Here is a 17,842-nt window from a genome sequence, read left to right on the forward strand (position 1 = left end):
GGTGTGAGGCCCACCTGTTGTTAGACACTCTGCCAATATCCAGGCTCCACCGGGCTCGGTTCTTTGTCTTCCTCTTCCCCTCCCTATGCTTTTAGCCGAGATGAGAGTCTCCCAACTTGATCAGTAGGCAACCAACACACCACTAATTAGGACGCACAAGGCATAGCTGAGGATGATTAGCTCATGACGAGCGCACACTGCCTCCAGTTGCCTTGTTACCATTATAAATAGATTAGAAATCTGGGGAGCATCTGCAATTTTCCCTTGCAGAGGAGAATCTGAAATTGACATGTCGAAATGAGAATGTGTCAAGTAGAGCTTTCTAATTGACAAAGATTAACTTTATTTCTCAGTACCCCGTCTATGAAAAGTTCCAGCTGCTGATGGAAGAAACCAGCAATCTTCTAATTGAACCGTATGATTTTGGAAGGACAGGATGAAAAAATCATCCTGGCACTGCACGGAACAGGTGCACTGCTCTTGGAGACAATCGTGTGCTTCCCAGGTGATTCTCCCCAGAAACCAAAGGAGATAAATTGGGGACAAGAGAAACAATTCTGCTTTCTCTTTGCTGCTGCAGCTGTTTCCTTTCTCTTCTCACCCACCATAGTTCAGCTGATGTTCTCCTCAGCCAACTCCTGGTCACTGGCAGCAATAGGCATCTACAAGAGACACATGGAACAAGACACCAAGTCTTAAGAATATTCTGGGAGAGGTCCAAATGAGGACAAATCAGGTCTTCATGGGAAGACATCCCTGGAGCCCAGTGGACAATTTAGACCATAGGTGTTTTAGTTCCTGAGTCTCTTCTTACAGGACCAGACCTCATGTTTCCTGGGCAGTAAATCACTGAGGGTCCCAACTTATCTGGTTAATAGCTAAAAACATCACTCACCAAAGGCTAAGCAGCAAAGACAGCAAAGGGGGTTGTAAATCACTGTCATTTTCCGTTTCCGTGTTCTTGAGGACATTTTGAAAATAATTTTCATTTTCTATCAACTCCTCTCAAACTATGACTAAATGAAGACACTTGAAAATCATGTGATCTGAATTCTGGAATCTAAAAGTGCTGCATTCCCACAAATTATTCTTTTATTGGGTTGTTTCTCAAAATTTGTGAAGAGGGAACATACAGCGGTAATGGGTAAAGAGGTGTTGGCAAATCCAAGGACTTGGGGCTGCACATGGTGACACAAGAACATTTGTATGAGAAGTGAGTTACATGAAGCAGGTGATTTACAAACGCCCGAGCTCAGACATATGACCACACGATGTCAAGCTGATTTTGTCCCTTTGGTATGACTGTCTCTGGGTGTACCCACAAAGTAAAAGCTAGCACATTTCAGAGTCTGGGAGCCCTTGAGATGTCCTTCTGCCATGCATTCCTGGTATCTTGGAGGAGAGGAGCCCATCTCCAGCCCCTTCCATATAGTATAAGAAAAGCAAAATCAGTTATGTCAGGAAAGAAAACAATAGAAGAAAGCGACTTAGGGGATCAATATGTAAGAACAGATCTAAACAGTCTGCTTATTTATTTTCTTGAGGGAGAGAGCTCAGACTGTTTCTCTAGATAATTCTGGTTGCCTGCCCCCTGCCTTATAGTTCAACTGAGAGAATGGTTAGATAATTTTTAAATTGTTATAGACAAGGATCCAGGGCAACAGGAACAGTTTTTCAGAAACAATTCATTATTTATATATTCTTATGCACATTATACCATTTAATCTAAGTCCCAACTTTGTAAAACAATGTCTTTATCTTAAATTTATAAATAGAAAATTGGGCCATATTTGTCAGTTTTGCCCTAAGGGGCTCAGATAATTGAAAGGTAATGATAGCACTCAGTTGCATGAACATGTAGTATCCATAGGAATTTGACTTCAACAGAGATTCTCTTCTGCATTTTTTTTGCACTCAATATCTCATTGCCCTTTTAAAATGAATGCATATCTACTCACGATACATGGATTTGAAACACAGGGAGCTTTCAAGAATACTGTGCTTCTTCAAGAATAAAGTTAGGTGAGGTAATTTAAGGGACATTAAGATAAAGCAGATACTTGGGTAGTCTAGGATGGGCTGCCTATGGTCCCCTTTGGCAGTGTTGTGAAAGCAAACAAGAGCACTTGGCAGGATTTGATGTGTGTCAGGATGTGACACTCCTATTGTATGTGTTATCTCTCTGACCTTCTTCCCTATGTACAGGGCCAACTTCCTACAAGGCATGTAGCAAGCATATGAGACTTGGGCCAGGAAGCCTGTTGAGAAGCATTATTTCGGTTTAGTGATGGCAAGGGCATCTGCCACAGGCTGCCAAACAACTGGGTTATCAAGGCAACAGCATGAGGGGTGCTAGTAGCTATTAAATGATGAGCATACACAAGAAGTTATGTTCCAATCCCGCTGGACATTTGTAAATATGGAAGCCATACTGGCATATAACCAGGCTATATGGTGATACCCAGTAGTCTGCAGTAGTGGAAATACAGTTTTGCATTTTCAAGGAGGTATGGGGTAGATCTAACTTCGAATTATTCTAAGAGTCATAGGCTTAGGTCTACTATGATTTTATGTGTAATAATAGTAGAGTCAGACTCCTCTTTAGTTCTTAGAGTGCTAGGAATTCTTCTAGTATGTCCATATGTATAAGCAACACTCTGGGAATTGAGAATGTGCTTTTAACATTTCTTGGAATAATCAGGACATGAAATGGTGTGTGTGTGTGTGTGTGTGTGTGTGTGTGTGTGTGTGTGTGTGTAATTTATAGTTTAGAATAAGCTGCTGAGGGTCTGTGATCTCCTAACCTATGGCTCAAAGTTCTTTGTAGGGAATAATCCACTGATACACTAACTTGCAATGGTGTTACCCCAGGTAACACAATTAGATGACTCTCAATATTTCCATTTTTGCCCGAGAGGAAGGGGGCAAATCTGGAAGCTGTTCTCACATCTGTAGATTAAAGTGCTTGTATAAGGAGCCACGAGGTATGACTCCTACTCATCCCTGTCTCTGAACTATTTTCGGGTCAGACAAAGCTGTGATTCATAAATTTCAATGTACACAAGAATACTGAGTGAGTCTGCTGAGGGAGTTGACAGCTGGGTTTCAGCCCCTCAGGGCTTGTGGGCTTAGCTTCCATGTCTAGAGCAGCCTTAGGGAATGGCATTTAAATACACTGAGAACCCTGAGCAGAAAAAGATAAAGCCAAGCATAATCTCTGCCCTCTTCCTTTCCCTTAGTCTACTACTAGGAAATCTGGTAGAATCCTGCTTGCAATGATACAGAGTGTCTATTCTTAGCCAGTGACTGGACCAAATGGCAGGAGTGACTCAAAGTGTTACACTGTTTTTATTTCACTTTGATTCACTGTTAATCTGGTGAGCCAGCTTCATCAATCCAGACATAAAATAGACAGGGGAATTTAGCCCAGGGGGAAGCAGCACTTTTTCAATGATGGGATTTTTGATACTTTATACCATAGGAGAAGTTCTAGATTTAAAATTAATTAAAGAAGTCTAACCACTTTGAGTTATAAATGGACAGACTAAAAAGCCCACTGCTTCTTGTGGAGATCTCTAAGGAACACTCTTGATATTTGAAGAAGGAAATTATATAAAGTCACAATTTGTGGGGCTGTCCATGCAGTTTGGGGAGGTAACATAGATCTAGGTGGATCAGGCTCTAGGTTCAGTTCCCAGACTGCACAAAAGAAATGCAAAGAGGAGTATGACTTAAGAATAATGATATCAAGAATTATACACACTTTCTAAATAAATTCAAATAAAAAGAAAATCACATTTGCCTAATCCATTATCTTCAAAAATATTTCCAGAATAATTGATTAGTTTTCAAAACACAAATCAAATTATTGGCTAAATATTTCTGGTTTCTTAGATTTCTGAGATCCCCCTAAATACATCATGTATTTTACTCAATAAAGAGCTATAAACATCCTACTTTCATTCCTTAATGTAGGCCATAGTTCACATTTCCTTAAAAACCCAGTGTGGAGAAGAGAGTCACCTACTTATCCAAAGACCAAAGAAGAATATTTGAAATTTATATTGTACATCAAACTGCCAACAGAAGGTACCGTGGGACAGTGATCTTATACCCTGTAAAGATTTGTCACTTGTATTGATTTAATAAAACACTGATTGACCAGTAGCCAGGCAAGAAGTATAGGTAGAGTAACCAGAATAGGAGAATTCTGGGAAGAGGAAAGGCTCAGTCTACAGTTGTCACCCAGACCCAGAGGAAGCAGGATGAGAATGTCTCACCAATAAAAAGTACCAAGTCATGTGGCTAACACAGCCAAAAATTATGGGTTAATTTAAGATGTAACAGTTAGTTAATAAGAAGCCTGAGCTAATTGCCACCAGTTTATGATCAATGTAGATCTCTGTGTATTTCTTTGGGACTGAACAGCTGTAGGACAGGACGGCACAGAAACTTCTGTCAACGAAGAGGAAGGAGTGGATTGAAGGGAGGGCCTATGTCTCCCCAATTGTGATTGTCATTGTAATTGTGATTATAGTGGTTGAATGATAACGGATTCTATAGGCTCACATATTTGAATGTTTTGTCTTCAGTTGGTGGGACTATATGGGAAGTATAAGGAATTGGGGCCCAGTGAGAGAAGGTGTGTCCCTGGGGTGGGCTTTTCATAAGCCAACTCCATTCCCAGTTATCTCTCTCCCCCATGCCTATGGACCTAATGTAAGCCCTCTCTTTCTGCTTCACGCTTGTAGATCAGAGATCAGGTCTTAGTTACTGGTACAGTACCTGCCTGCCTGCCTGCCTGCCCCCCTGTCCGTCTGCCTACCTGCTGCATGCTCCCTTTTCCAGACGGTCATGGAAACTATGAGCCTCCAAATTAAATTATTATTTTATAAGTTGCCTTGGTCATGGTGTCTCTTCACAGCAACAGAAAAATAACTAAATAATGTCTTCAAGACCTAAGTGTCAGTTCCAGATCAACCTCTCATTGGAAATTGCCGTGGGGTTCAAAGTCTTTGTAATTGGCGAGTTCTGTACTCAAAGATCTGACCATTCAAATTTGAATAATGAGCAACAATATGATTTAAATAGACTATTTAAGTGACGCTCTGCTAGCATAAAATAAAATAAATCTGTCTAGCAAATTACTGTTGTTCTAAGTTGTTCATTCCCTCCCTATACTGGCAATATTTATTCCTCCCTCACTCTATGTATCTAGTAGTGACTACCAATACAGGAGGAAGTGTACCTTAGTCCTTGATGTTGGACATGGCAATGGGAGCAAAGGTAAATAGGTTGACAGAAAGGGTAAATAGCCACACTATGTTTCAGTGTGCCTCATGTGGAATTTGCAATTGTCTTACAGAACAGACTCAAAGCACTTCACATCCAGAGAAGCCCAACAGAGCCAGTAGGCTCAGTTGAGATCACCAAACCTCAATCCACCCAAAGACTCATAAACAAAAGATGTACAGATGTTCCAATGAGCGTTTCTTTGTCTGTTGGGGAGGTGACTGCGTACCAGTACTGCAGCCATGTCTGGATATGGTAGGTGAAAACGAAAATCATTAAAATAGAGAGTCCTCAGCCAAGTATGTAGCTTTGATGTACAAAAATACATTTATTTTCAACAATTTCAAAACCACTGTCCTTTTTACAGTAGAAATATTCAAATGGAACAGTAAAACCAAGAACAGTATATGTACATATACTGTATATATATATAGATATGACTCATGCACTGTATTCCAGTGTTTGGTACACATATTGCAATTGTATGCCCCGTTTAACCCTTGAAATGAAAAGGATTTTTAGAAACATTTCTAACACTGACCTACGCTGTAGCCGGCTAGATTTCTCTATCACATTCTCCCCGTGTCTCACAAGGAGGAACATGAACAGCATCCTGTGAGGGTTACTAGGTACAAAATGTGGCCTCTCCTCCCATATATATATATATATACAGTATATCATTCTTTAAAACGGGTGTGCTCAGACAGAGCCTGGAAACAAAAACAACGCTTATAGCATGGTGGAAAGTGATCCTACTGAAAAGAACTGGCATGTCAAACCTGTGGAGGGGCTGAGGTGCTAGGAAAGCGAAGATGGCTTTGAAAGCCATTCACCTCAGACGCGAGGACTACCTTAAGGGAACTGGAGGCAGACATCTGACTTTAAGGAAGTTGTGTACATCTGACAAGCAAATTGCACAGCTTTGCTAAAATCATTTCTGACTAATATCATTAAGGGCTAGGCCTCTATTTGGCCTGCAGGGTTTGCACAGACTTGGGATTCCACAAAATGGCACCTCCAATCTAGCCTCTGACTCTTCTCATCCCAGTAGATACTTACTGGGCCTAACATAGTGCCCAGGGACTGTTCTGAGCTCTGAGCAGCTTGAACATCACCATGAGCAATGCACATATTCCTGCAATCCAATTAGAAAACAGAAACGCCAGGATCCTTAGCTCCATTGCTCCTTCTTTAGAGAGCACTGCTTTCTTGGACTGATAAATCACATTCTTTTTGTTTGCTTTTTGGAGAGAAAGTCTTATCTCCCCAACTGGGTTTCCGTTTGAAGTCTCTACTAGGCCTTGTGTTATCTTCCATGTTACCTCATGAAGAAAACAGCCCCCATGTTCTCAGATGCCAATAGTCTTTCCTTCGTTAACTGCCTCAAAGAAGCCCTCCCCGCCCACTTTATATACATAAGCAGAAACCAGCTATGGTGTGGACAGAGACGCAAGAGTTGAGTGTGACAGACATCTGGAGAGCATCCAGAATCCAACACATCAAGCAGGCTGGGGGGCGGTCGGCACTGAAGGTGAGTGCATAAGCCAATGCACACATCTTTCTTTTTTTCTGTTTTCTTTTTTACTAAACATTAAATTATTTCTTAGGAAATAAAAAGCTATTTACATTGTAGTTATATACAATATGCCATCTGTAGCCTCAGAATTGACATGCACGAGGCAGGGCCTCTTTCAGAAAGGTGTGCGTGCCTTTGGCAGCTACATCCACTACCCCCTCAACCTACATCCTGCAATTGAACCAGGGAATGATATGTGTTGTGTGTGTATGCAGTGTGGAGGGTGGCAGGGGCAGGAGGAATAGAAATTAACAAAAATCCAATTCAAGAAAAGACAGAAGAACATAAGAAGGTCTTTGCTCTACCACCAGCAGAGTAAAGCAAGGAGCCTATGGGAAGATACATCCTTAACACAGACATAATCATGTATTCCTTCAACCATTGCAATCAGCTAAGGATGCCTCTGTTTCCTCCCAAAGCTCAGCATCTGCCTGTTATTTATGAAGGGACCCTTGGTAAACAAAAGGTAAAAAAGACTTTCATTTTTCCATAATAACAGTAATAATAGTCATCAAAAATAAAAAGTCAGGAAGGTGGTTGACCACGTGGCTTCTTGGTTAAACACTAGTACAGTTGGGGATCTCCTTTGTGCTCTCACTGTTTGCAATGGTGGCAATGCCTCCTGCAGGGGAGAAAAGACACAGAGAGGAAACAGAGTAAGTTCCACAAGGCTGCTGGCTCTTCCCTTTATTCACTGCCAAATAACAAACTGCCTGGAACAGGTTGTGGTAGGTTTTAACTAAGTAGAGCATCTGGATATTCCTGCCAGATCACTAGTTTCTAATCCACCTCCACAGAATACAGGTAGGACCAATAGGTTGACAGTCATCTTACATTATCTTACATTATATTGCTCATTACAGAAATAGTTGTATATATATGTACACACACACACACACACACACACACATATATATATATAGTCTGTCAATTTCATGAATTTTGAAACAAGATTATGTCATTGTAATCAGTGCCTTCCCCAGTCTTGCAGTGCAGAACTGTCTGGTGGCACATGCATGCAATTCCAGTTAATGACAGAATGTTTGGAGGACACAGGACTTTGAGTGTGGTGGCACAGACACACATACCTATGACCCGCGTATCCAGCTCTTTGTCCAGCAGTTCTTCGGGCTCAGTGAAATCACTGAGTGTGATTTTGGGGGCATTTTCACTTTGGCTCACTGACCCAATCATCTCCTGCTCCTTGTCATGTTGGACTTGGGCATAGATGTTTATCCAGGGGATTTTCCTACATGAGGTAGGAACAAAATCAAAGGGGAATAACAGTAGCTTCATTTTTAGCATTAAGAGTATGTTAAAAAAAGAATTAATAGAGGTCAAAGAAAGACATAAAAGGAGTAGGTTTTGAGACATGAGGCAGTCAACCTAGGACTTGAAGAAAGAAAGTTCAGACCGAAATCTTACTGAGACTGACTTTTTCCCCAACCCCTCTGGCATGATCTCCTGCCTAACTCTCTTCCACTCTCAGCAGGCTCCTCCCCATAGTGCTCCCTATACCCTTATGTGAACAGCTTTCAACCATGGTCTTCAGTATAATGCCACTTGTGACTCAGACTCAAATGGGATGGATCTGGGATCTTCATTCTGCCAAGTGCTCAAGAGTGGCTGATATCAGTGCCTCTATGTGCCTATCAATCTGAACACTGAGCTTAAGAATCTACACAAAACATTCTTCCCCCTGGGGACTTGACATTGAACCTACTGTTCCCTCTATCTATAGAAGATATCTACTGTTCTCATGGTGATGTTTCATCCCTGTCCATCAGAATTTGGCTCATGTGTCACTCCTGAAGGCTCCTCTGATCCCTGATCTCTCCTGGTTTAATACACAATTGCAAGACAAAATCTACTAAACTAGTCAGGTATGGGTTTAGTTGGCTTTAGTAGCTCGTGTTTATTCATTTGTTTTTCTGTCATTCTCACTCGACAGGCAAGGTCTAAGTGAACTATGTTCACAGCTATACAGATGACACACAGTTTTACTTAATAGATGTTTTTTGAGTGGATGAATAAAATATTCAAATCCTGTGCTCTATGCATTTTGCTAGATCGGTTTTCAATATAAAGGCTGTACTTTTATGCTGGCACGGTATAACTAGAAGATATTTTTCTTACCTCATTGACTGGTGGGGATATTGAACTAAATTCTAAAATGACAGAAAACCAATAATGTCTTCTAATGTCTAGTTCAACCTAGTGTATTCCATGTATTCCTAAAGGTCCATCTCTCTCTTCCAGTAGGATTTTCATATATGTATCTTCTTCATTCTATTTCAACCCAAAATGAGGCCAGCTACGTAATGAAGTTTTCCAGGATAACTCTCAAAGGACACTCTGAAAATAGGTTTTAAACACATGCTTTTCTCTACTTTTCCTCTATGCTCAATTTTCATGTCTTGGTTATCTTTCCATACATGAAAGGTTGTGTCCTCATGTTTCCTACTGGTCCATACCAGTGAGACCCAATTTATGATACTTTAAATGTGCATGATCTTGGAGGCAAAAACCAACACACTCCATGAATGTACATAATTGAAAATTTAGGGGTTGCAATATCAACTCAATTGACAGAAGGACTTGTATAGCATCCATTGAGCTATGGGTTCAATCTCCAGCATCCCACAAACTGGCCATGGTGTGCATGCTTACAATTAGAGTACTTAGGAGATACATGCGTGAGGATCAATTCAAGGTCATTATCAGTTATATAATGTGTTTGAGGCAAGCCTGAAATAAATGGAAAAAAAGAAAAAAACAGAGAAAAAGATAACTAGATAGATGATGAAGGTAGGTAGGTAGATAGATGGATGGATGGATGGATGGATAGATAGATAGATAGATAGATAGATAGATAGATAGATAGATAGACTTAGTTGTCCCTTACTTTGATTTTTAAATAAATACATATATAGTCTAATGAATTAAATTGCTTCTAGCTAGAAAACTACAATTGCTTATAAATGTGAAGTTCAACTGTAATGTTAATATTCACTAGATCTGGGGGCAGTCGAACCATTCCTGATCATACAATTTGTTATCCACCTTTCCTGCTTAGCTAAAGACACCTGGGAGTGTTTGTACTCATTAGGCCTTACAAAGACTGCTCACTTTATTTCAATCCCTGAAAGTAAACATGTTTTCATCTTCAATAGATGACTGGAAGGGACTGACTTTGACATCACAATTTGTAACATTATAAGAAGCTGTCAAGTTGCTTTTCATTGCTTAACACATTCACTTGTAGAATTTTTGAAGATGTCAGTCAAGTCTGAGCTCTGTGTTTCCATAAAGAGATCAAGGGATGTGTCTTGGGCCACATATCCACACAGGTTTAAATATGAGGCATAAGCTGGGGGAGTGCAAGTATCCTCAAAAAGCAGGCAATCAAACCAAATCAGGTTCAGTTTATATTCATTTGCTCCAGCTATGAAGAAAGCAGATTTGAACTATAATGAAAGCCCTATTGAAAGAAAAATAGGTAGAAAGAAATATAAGGGCTCTAAAATTTTCTTGAATAACCAGAAAAACATACATAATGATAGAAAGCAGGTCTTTCTTGTTGAGGATTTTGCAGAGAGTAAAATCACATTGTAATAATTTTTAATTATATTGCTAAGGCTTCTGGAAACCACAGTCACTATCTCCAAAACAGATGTGATGTGAAGGGTGGGATGCTATTTACTTGAAGGATCTTTGGTGATCTTACTTCTCTCTCCTTTTCTTAACTAACTTTATTGGGTGATTCTAAGTGCATAGAACAGAGTAGGAACTAATATGTATTTGTTGGATGAATGGACATTTAAATTAGTTTGTACTGGTAGTCCTATCAAGAAAAAAAATTTGCTTGTATAAACAGTAGAGTCAATAACCTAGAAATAAAAGTGTAACTGTCCCCATTACCTTGCTGAGCCGTTCATCAGTGTTTGGTAGCCAGGTGTAACTACATGTGTTTTGATAAACGTCAACATGAAAAACTGAGCTACCACATCACTGCAGATGTTGATGCATGTTCATTGTTATAGAAATGCTATTGGATGGTAATGAACAAGGCAGAGGAGAATGAGAGATCCAGGAGGCTGCCTGACCTTTCCTTGTTTGCTAGCTGGCATACTCTGCACAGTCACCAATGGGATTCTACGAGATGGGAAGAAAAGAAAAGGCCAGAGAAATAAAAGAAAATTTAGCCGAGTATCAACCAAAGGCCTGGAGCATTGGGAGGTAAACACAGAACAGGAACATGGACTAGGAAAGCAAAGGTTAACTTTTGGCTTCATGCTGTTTATCCAGTTTGACTGGTACTAGTCCACTGTCAGAAAAAGAAAGTTTGGGCTGATAATTGAGAACTACAAAGTACAGTAATTCTGAAACATCATTATCTGAGTAGATTCAAGTACAAACGTCTACAAAGTTAGAGTTGTTTACATAAAGAAGGTGATTGTCTAGGGAGTTTAGCCTTCTCTTTCTTTATACATAAAAAGTTCTGAATCATATCTTGCGTTAATTTGAAGATGTGTGATGAATAAAATTGCATCTTGCAGGATTTCTGTTGGTTCTTATCCTCATCTACCATGGGATGCTAGAACAAGACAGTGACAGTGACATTTCACTCAGTTGGTACTTAGCTCCCAGTCTTTACATTCCTTACAACCCAGAAATTCTCACAAATACATACTTGAGTAACGGTCATTCTGTTTTGCATATAATTTAAGTACATTCATAAATTGGTGCCTTGTCTTATTAGATATTTTCCCTTTAATTACACCCGATGGGTTTTCTTATCTTCAAAGCAAACAGGAACAGATGCACTCAGCCACCTTGACCCAAAAGTACATGATTCCCCATTCACATTCGTTAAGTCCACTAGTGAAGTAATGCCAGCCTGTCTTTTCAGTGAGTGTGGGAAAGAGCTGAGAGATTCTTGTCCTTGTTGCCAACAGCAAGTTTTATATTGAGTAGAAAAGACATTCCTAAGCACCAGAAACATCCACCGGAGAAGAGAAAAATGGCGAGGGAAGAGGAACTGCCCCTCCCCGTGTCCACCTCCTCTACATCCACAGAGATTATCTTCACAGCCAAGGAACAATCCCAGACCAGGAAACGTTTTAAAAACTCACATTATTAATAATGTTATCTTCATTTTACCCAAGCTTCTCAATTAGTAAGACTCTTCCTAATAATTTTTGGGAGGCTGTTGTTGTATATATTAGTTTATGGCCCATGGGCATCATTGGAACACATAGTCTCTGGTTCTGTTATTGATAATACCCAGTATTATCAAATTTTCTTGACTTCTTAGTATATATAAGTTACAGCTATTAATATGTTTAATTCACACAACAAAACCATAAGATATCATTGTTTTCCACATCTTACAAGTGAGGAAATGAAGTCTTGGAGATGTAAATCCAAGAGTGCAAATGCCAGAAGGGAAACTGAGTCCATGTGATTTCAGAGTTTATATTCCAAATCAGTAAGCCTCTTGGGAGTTCTACATAATTTGAATACTAGTGCATAATTGTTCATTTGAACTCCATTCTTTTTGCTAATATCCTATTATGTCACCCTTTCTGGGACCTTCAAAAGTAATTTTCGAATATATATGTAGGGGGTTCTTTGTCTGAACAGTTTCTTTTAGAAACAGTAAAAGAAGGAAACAGGAGCAATTCATAATGTGCAACATTTTATTCTTTCTCTTTTTGAAATTTTGAGTCATAGTCTCATATAACCCAGGATGACCTCAAACTTATTGTGTAGTTAAAGATGATCTTGAACTTCTGATCCTCCTGGCCCCACCTTTCAAGTGCTAGGATTACAATCAGGTGTCATTGTATCTGGTTTATACGGCAGTTGGGATCAATTCCAGGGTCTTGAGCATGCTAGATAAGTACTTTACACATTGAGTTATATGTCCATCACCTATCATGCAGGTTGAAACAGAGATATTGGGTAGCAACAATATGAGATAAAGAAACATACGTACACAGTGTACATGAGGGCATGTGTTTGTATTCATTGAAAATGAGGATTTTTTTTCTGTTTAATTACTCTGCATGGTTGTTGGCCTGTATGAAAACACTTCTGGAGTATCTGAGAAGTTACATCAGAAATAAGGGTGAGATTTGAAAATCCTCTCACACATTAATTATGAAGAATAAATCGATTTCAAAACTAATCCTTGTTTTCTTAATCTATTAAACCTACATAATGAATATAGGTCTGATTCTCAAACACATTCATTCCCTGATTCTAAATCACTCCTGGGTTTTCTCCAGCACTAAGGAAAGCATCAAGAAAAATGAAGATCACATTGTAAATATGGGTTGAGGAACATCGGTCATAAGAAGAGTCAGCTGCAATGAACCCCACCTGGAGCTACAATCTGATGGACAATGGACAATAGCACTTACCTTTTAAACTTGTAGATCAAAAACACAGCCAAGCCGACAAATACCACTGACAATAGCATAAGCATGGCAGAGCTGCTGTGCCCAGCGCTGGAGTCCACGAGTGGAGCTGGGAGGAGGGTAAGGAGAGAGGTGCTCACTATGAAGCTGGAGCTGAGGGTGGAGACACTGGAGAACGGGGGCTGATTGCCCACCCTGATTTTCAGTCTTCAAATGCCTGTATGCTACTTGGGGAAGCTTTGCTTTGATGAGAAGAATTATTCTAAACTTTCAAGCAAACTTAAGCTCCTCTGTCGTGTCTGGGAACACTTACTGGGTAGGGTATATACTGAGTACACGAGACTCACTGAGGGAGTAAAGATCTTGCAATCTTTATCTCATTAGTCTTCTTAACAATGTGGTAACACACTGATAACTTTGGGTTAACCATAAATAAAATCTTAAACTGTTTTCTCTCCCTCTAACATATTCTGTGGGTATAAGTCCCCTAGATGGTGAGCCTTAGGGATTCTTTACCAGAAAATTCTGTTGTCAGAAAGATCCACCCAACAAGCAGACTCTCCAGCACCCACATGTCAATGTCCAATAGGACATGCCAATTCTATTCCTTTTGTAAGGCACCCAGTGACAGCTACCTGATCCGTCTTCCCACATGACTCACATTCTGTAAATGGAATGGGATCTTAGAGTTCCATGAGTTGACCCCTCAGAGAGACTCAGAATCAAAGACCCTTGAAGAACCTAAGTAACCGCCCATATAACCCAACCACCACAAATATAAAGTCAAAGAAATAGGACATTTTCTTGTAATAATATTCAGAATTTAATAATAAAGTCACTTGTAAAAAAGTAGCTCCCAAGATACCATCAGCCACTATCCCACATACAGGTTTAGGTATTGCATCATCTACAGAAAAGGGTTCAGAGAGTATTCCTTCCTTTTTCTGCTCAAAATAATAACTCATCCATCTTCCCATTCCCTGAATCCAGCAAGCACTCACCTAATGTCAGCTGTGTGACATATACAATGACCTGGACCCCTGGCTTCAGCTCAAACTGTACCAGGTTTTGGTTGAGCGCATTAAATACTGTCTCTACAATCTGTAAAACAAGAGAAAGGGTTCATGGGCAGACATGACAAATGATAGTACTCCCTTATGAATCAACTGGCAAAAAAAGTTCATTCATGGTATGTAGACATCTTTATCAACTTGGTTCTCATAGCTACAGAGCTTTCATGAGACCGAGAAGCGGAAAGGCAAAAAGAGGTACGTCAAAAAAAGAAAGCAGCTTCCCAAAGCTCCCCATGAATGAGAGCTCCAGCAGACATAGTATTTCATTCAACTTCTAACTCAGACTTCTTTCATCCCTGCCTTTATAAGTAGAGGCCTGTTGTGGGTTCAATGGAAGAATGTCAACTCATCGTTAGTTCTTTAATCTGATCAGGTAACACACTGGGTATAGAGGCACCCGCAAGGATTAAAGCCCAAGCAGAACCCCATCCCAATCCTCTGCATATTCTATTCCACAGACAATGGGAGGCAAACATCAAAGAAGCGGCTGCCTCCTTTTAAGGGATAATTTTTCCTCTTTACTTTTTTCACAGCAAGTCTCAGAACACACAACACTGATTTAATCACTCTCTGATTCCCACGTGAAAGCTGAGGCTCACTCAGCCTGTTGTCTCCAAATCTTATCTGCTCGGACACACCTTAATATCACAGCTGCTATCCATCACTGTAATTACCTGTTTATCTAAATGGATGGTGAGTGGAGCTTCCAAATATAGCTCATGCCTGCTACTTGCTATTTCAGAATAATGAAGGTTTAGAAAAGTGATATGTACACCAAGAAGATGGATTTATTTTTGAGTGATTTTAACATACACCCTGTGATGTGAAGAATTCCTTCAGTCCAGACAAAAGGATACCAACACTTCTTCTGCCTGAGTATTATGGATGGGTGTCACCCAAGCCAGGTGAGAACTAGAAGGAAGCAAAAGTCTGTGCAATGGTTACTCCACATAGGAGCAAATGTGTTTACATCACACAGCCTTTCAGCAGTTTGTTCCTTCTTATGGCCATTTCTCTTGACTTAGCATCATGAAGAGAGAGGAGAGGGCAGCAGAGCGTGCAGCCAGCCATACCCCAGTGGAAGCAAAAGCGATGGGAAGAAACAGCAGACTAGAGCCCATTTTCTTCCAGAACTGTGTGCTGATCACAAGAACCATGTGTCCAACAATGTCAGTCATAACCCACTTTGGAAATAATGCTTCTTTTGTCAAAGCAAAAACCATCTTTTTCCAAAGAAAAGTGTCTAAAAGCAATATGTTTCCTCTCCAGAAACACTACATTGACCAGCGTCTCTAGAGCCCATGCAGTTTAAAGACCTTATTCCCACAAACAGACAGGGAAACACCAGTGTGCATGACCCTGTCTGCCTCTCTCTGTATTTTTATCTGTCCCTTCCACTCTCCCTCTCTCCTTCATCAGTGGAGGGCATGAAAGGCTCAAGAATGCCACACACTGGAGTAAGTGAGGCCGGGACACTATTCTATCCTTGCTTATTAGGCATGGGGTTGATGACTGTTCAAGATCCAAGATGTTGGGACAAGAGCCACTGGCTGGCTGGTAGGCTGCTCTTGCTCTTCGACTAGAGACCACTTTATGTTAACACAAAGCCTGGTGTGGTGGCAGGTGTCCCAGTTGAGAGTCTTTGACTTACTTGTTCTAGATCCCCTTCGTGGCCTTTCCTCCTCTCTGTCAAGTTCTTGGGTGGGAGGATGAAAAGCTCTGCTGAGGTGGGGAGACCTGGGAACACGGCCACGAGAACCTGGTCTTCTGGGACGCTGGTTACCTGCAAAACATTTAAAGAAAAGAGTTAGGGTTTAAGTGCCAGCCTTCCATAGACCAGGTATGGAGTAGTCACACCCTTAGACCCTGTATGAGGTTTTAAAAATGTCGTATTCCAGACCCAGGCTGCAGTGTACACCCAGACTATCCTTCTGCTTCCCCCTCATGCTGCCATCTAACACACCACTGCCTTCGCTGCTCTCACTTCCAATTTTCCTGAAACTCAGAGAGTATTGCAAATGAGTTCTGCAACGGTATTGACTGGGACCATTCACAAAAGTTCATCTTGAATTTTCTACTCTTTTATTGAGAAAACTGGATCAGCAGCTCAAAATTGAATAGAATGGGTCCAAATGAGGAGTAAGCAGTCACGAAGAAACCTGCGGGGGGCGTGGCGAATTCAAGTAAGAGCAGAAGAGTACTGGCTTCCTCCAGTTAAAGTAGGAATGCTTTGAGGTTAATAGAATTATTTGTGTGGCTACAGTGGAAGGAGAGCCACTCACTGGAACTGGCAACATGAAAAAGAATTGACACCCATCATCAATTTGCTTTCCAAAAGAATTTATTTCAGATCAAAAAAAATAGTCATGTTCTTCAACCTGCCTCCATAACATGTTTAGTCCTAAGGAAATGATTCAAAATGTCTTAAAACCATACATAGCAATAAACCATTCAAAAATTAAGAAAATACTGCTATAATCACATGGGAAAATATTATTCTATGTTGAACACTATATGAGATTATGTGGTTACTTATAATGGCTGCATATTCATTTTATTTCTATATAATTCTTTCATTACAAGTTTATAAAAATATTCTAAATCTTAAGATGGGATTATGGGTAATTTTTTTCTATTCTTGAGCATCTGATTTTATTGAATTCTGTTATAAAAATTTAAAAGAGCCAAGCTTCTAATGGAAAAAAAATGGGTGAAAATGAACTAAATTTTACTGTAGATTATTCTTTCCTGTGTGCATTGATGCTCTTTGATTAAGAACAATGTCTATTTTCTCAATATAAATATGACAGAGGATGTGTGGTTCAGCTGAAATGCCACCTCACTTAAAGGATTCTCATGTGACCATCTGCCTGCAGTGATGTCTTCCAGGCTATTCAAATCACGATTGCCACCACACTTCAGGGACACTGATCATGGCCACCATTGCCTACGATTGCATCTGTTAGCTGCAGTCCTTTTTTTGACAGATGTTAAGTGTGTGCTTGCCCAGGCATTCCTGAAAATCTTTTAGGATACTTCACTATTCCAAAGTTGCTTGGCATGGTAGAAACTCAATGAACCAATGATGCTTGCTGAATTGAATGGAGGCAGAAGGGTAGATTGTTGCCTATTTGCTCAGCTCTATTTCCTATGTAGAACTAGGCTTAATGATTGGAGCTAACTCTCAGGATTACTATAAACTAAAGAGAGCCAGGAAGAAAGGCAGAAACAGCAATAAAGTCTAAAAAAATCTACCAGCCACAAAGGCATTGCACTCCCAAGGTGGTTTTCCAGACATATCAGTATTGTGTGGGAATGCATGACCACCAAATATCTGGAAGTCACAGAGTCCTAGAATACAGAGCAGGAAGGCCTTCTCCTCATCAGCCAGAGATAGCAAGTATTAGAGTCCAAGAAAGAGTGAAACCTTTCACTACAGACAGAACTTTCTGCTCTGCCCTTCCTGATCCGCATCT

The 17,842-nt window shown here is 40.2% G+C and overlaps 1 protein-coding gene across 1 annotated transcript in view; it reads right to left on the reverse strand.

Moving 5' to 3' along the window:
* Positions 1 to 5,596: 5,596 nt before the first annotated feature.
* Sorcs3 (sortilin related VPS10 domain containing receptor 3) overlaps positions 5,597 to 17,842 on the reverse strand; it is a 627,874-nt gene continuing 615,628 nt past the window's right edge. The window contains exons 23-27 of the mRNA XM_087907815.1: positions 16,018 to 16,149; positions 14,295 to 14,394; positions 13,297 to 13,402; positions 7,957 to 8,117; positions 5,597 to 7,490 (exon numbers count right to left, since the gene is read on the reverse strand). Coding sequence (XP_087763941.1) covers positions 7,426 to 7,490; positions 7,957 to 8,117; positions 13,297 to 13,402; positions 14,295 to 14,394; positions 16,018 to 16,149 — 564 coding nt within the window. The 3' untranslated portion in view covers positions 5,597 to 7,425. The remainder of the gene's footprint in view (positions 7,491 to 7,956; positions 8,118 to 13,296; positions 13,403 to 14,294; positions 14,395 to 16,017; positions 16,150 to 17,842) is intronic.

Source organism: Myodes glareolus, chromosome 7 (assembly GCF_982192425.1).
Source record: "Myodes glareolus chromosome 7, mMyoGla1.1, whole genome shotgun sequence".
Classification (NCBI taxonomy): domain Eukaryota; kingdom Metazoa; phylum Chordata; class Mammalia; order Rodentia; family Cricetidae; genus Myodes; species Myodes glareolus.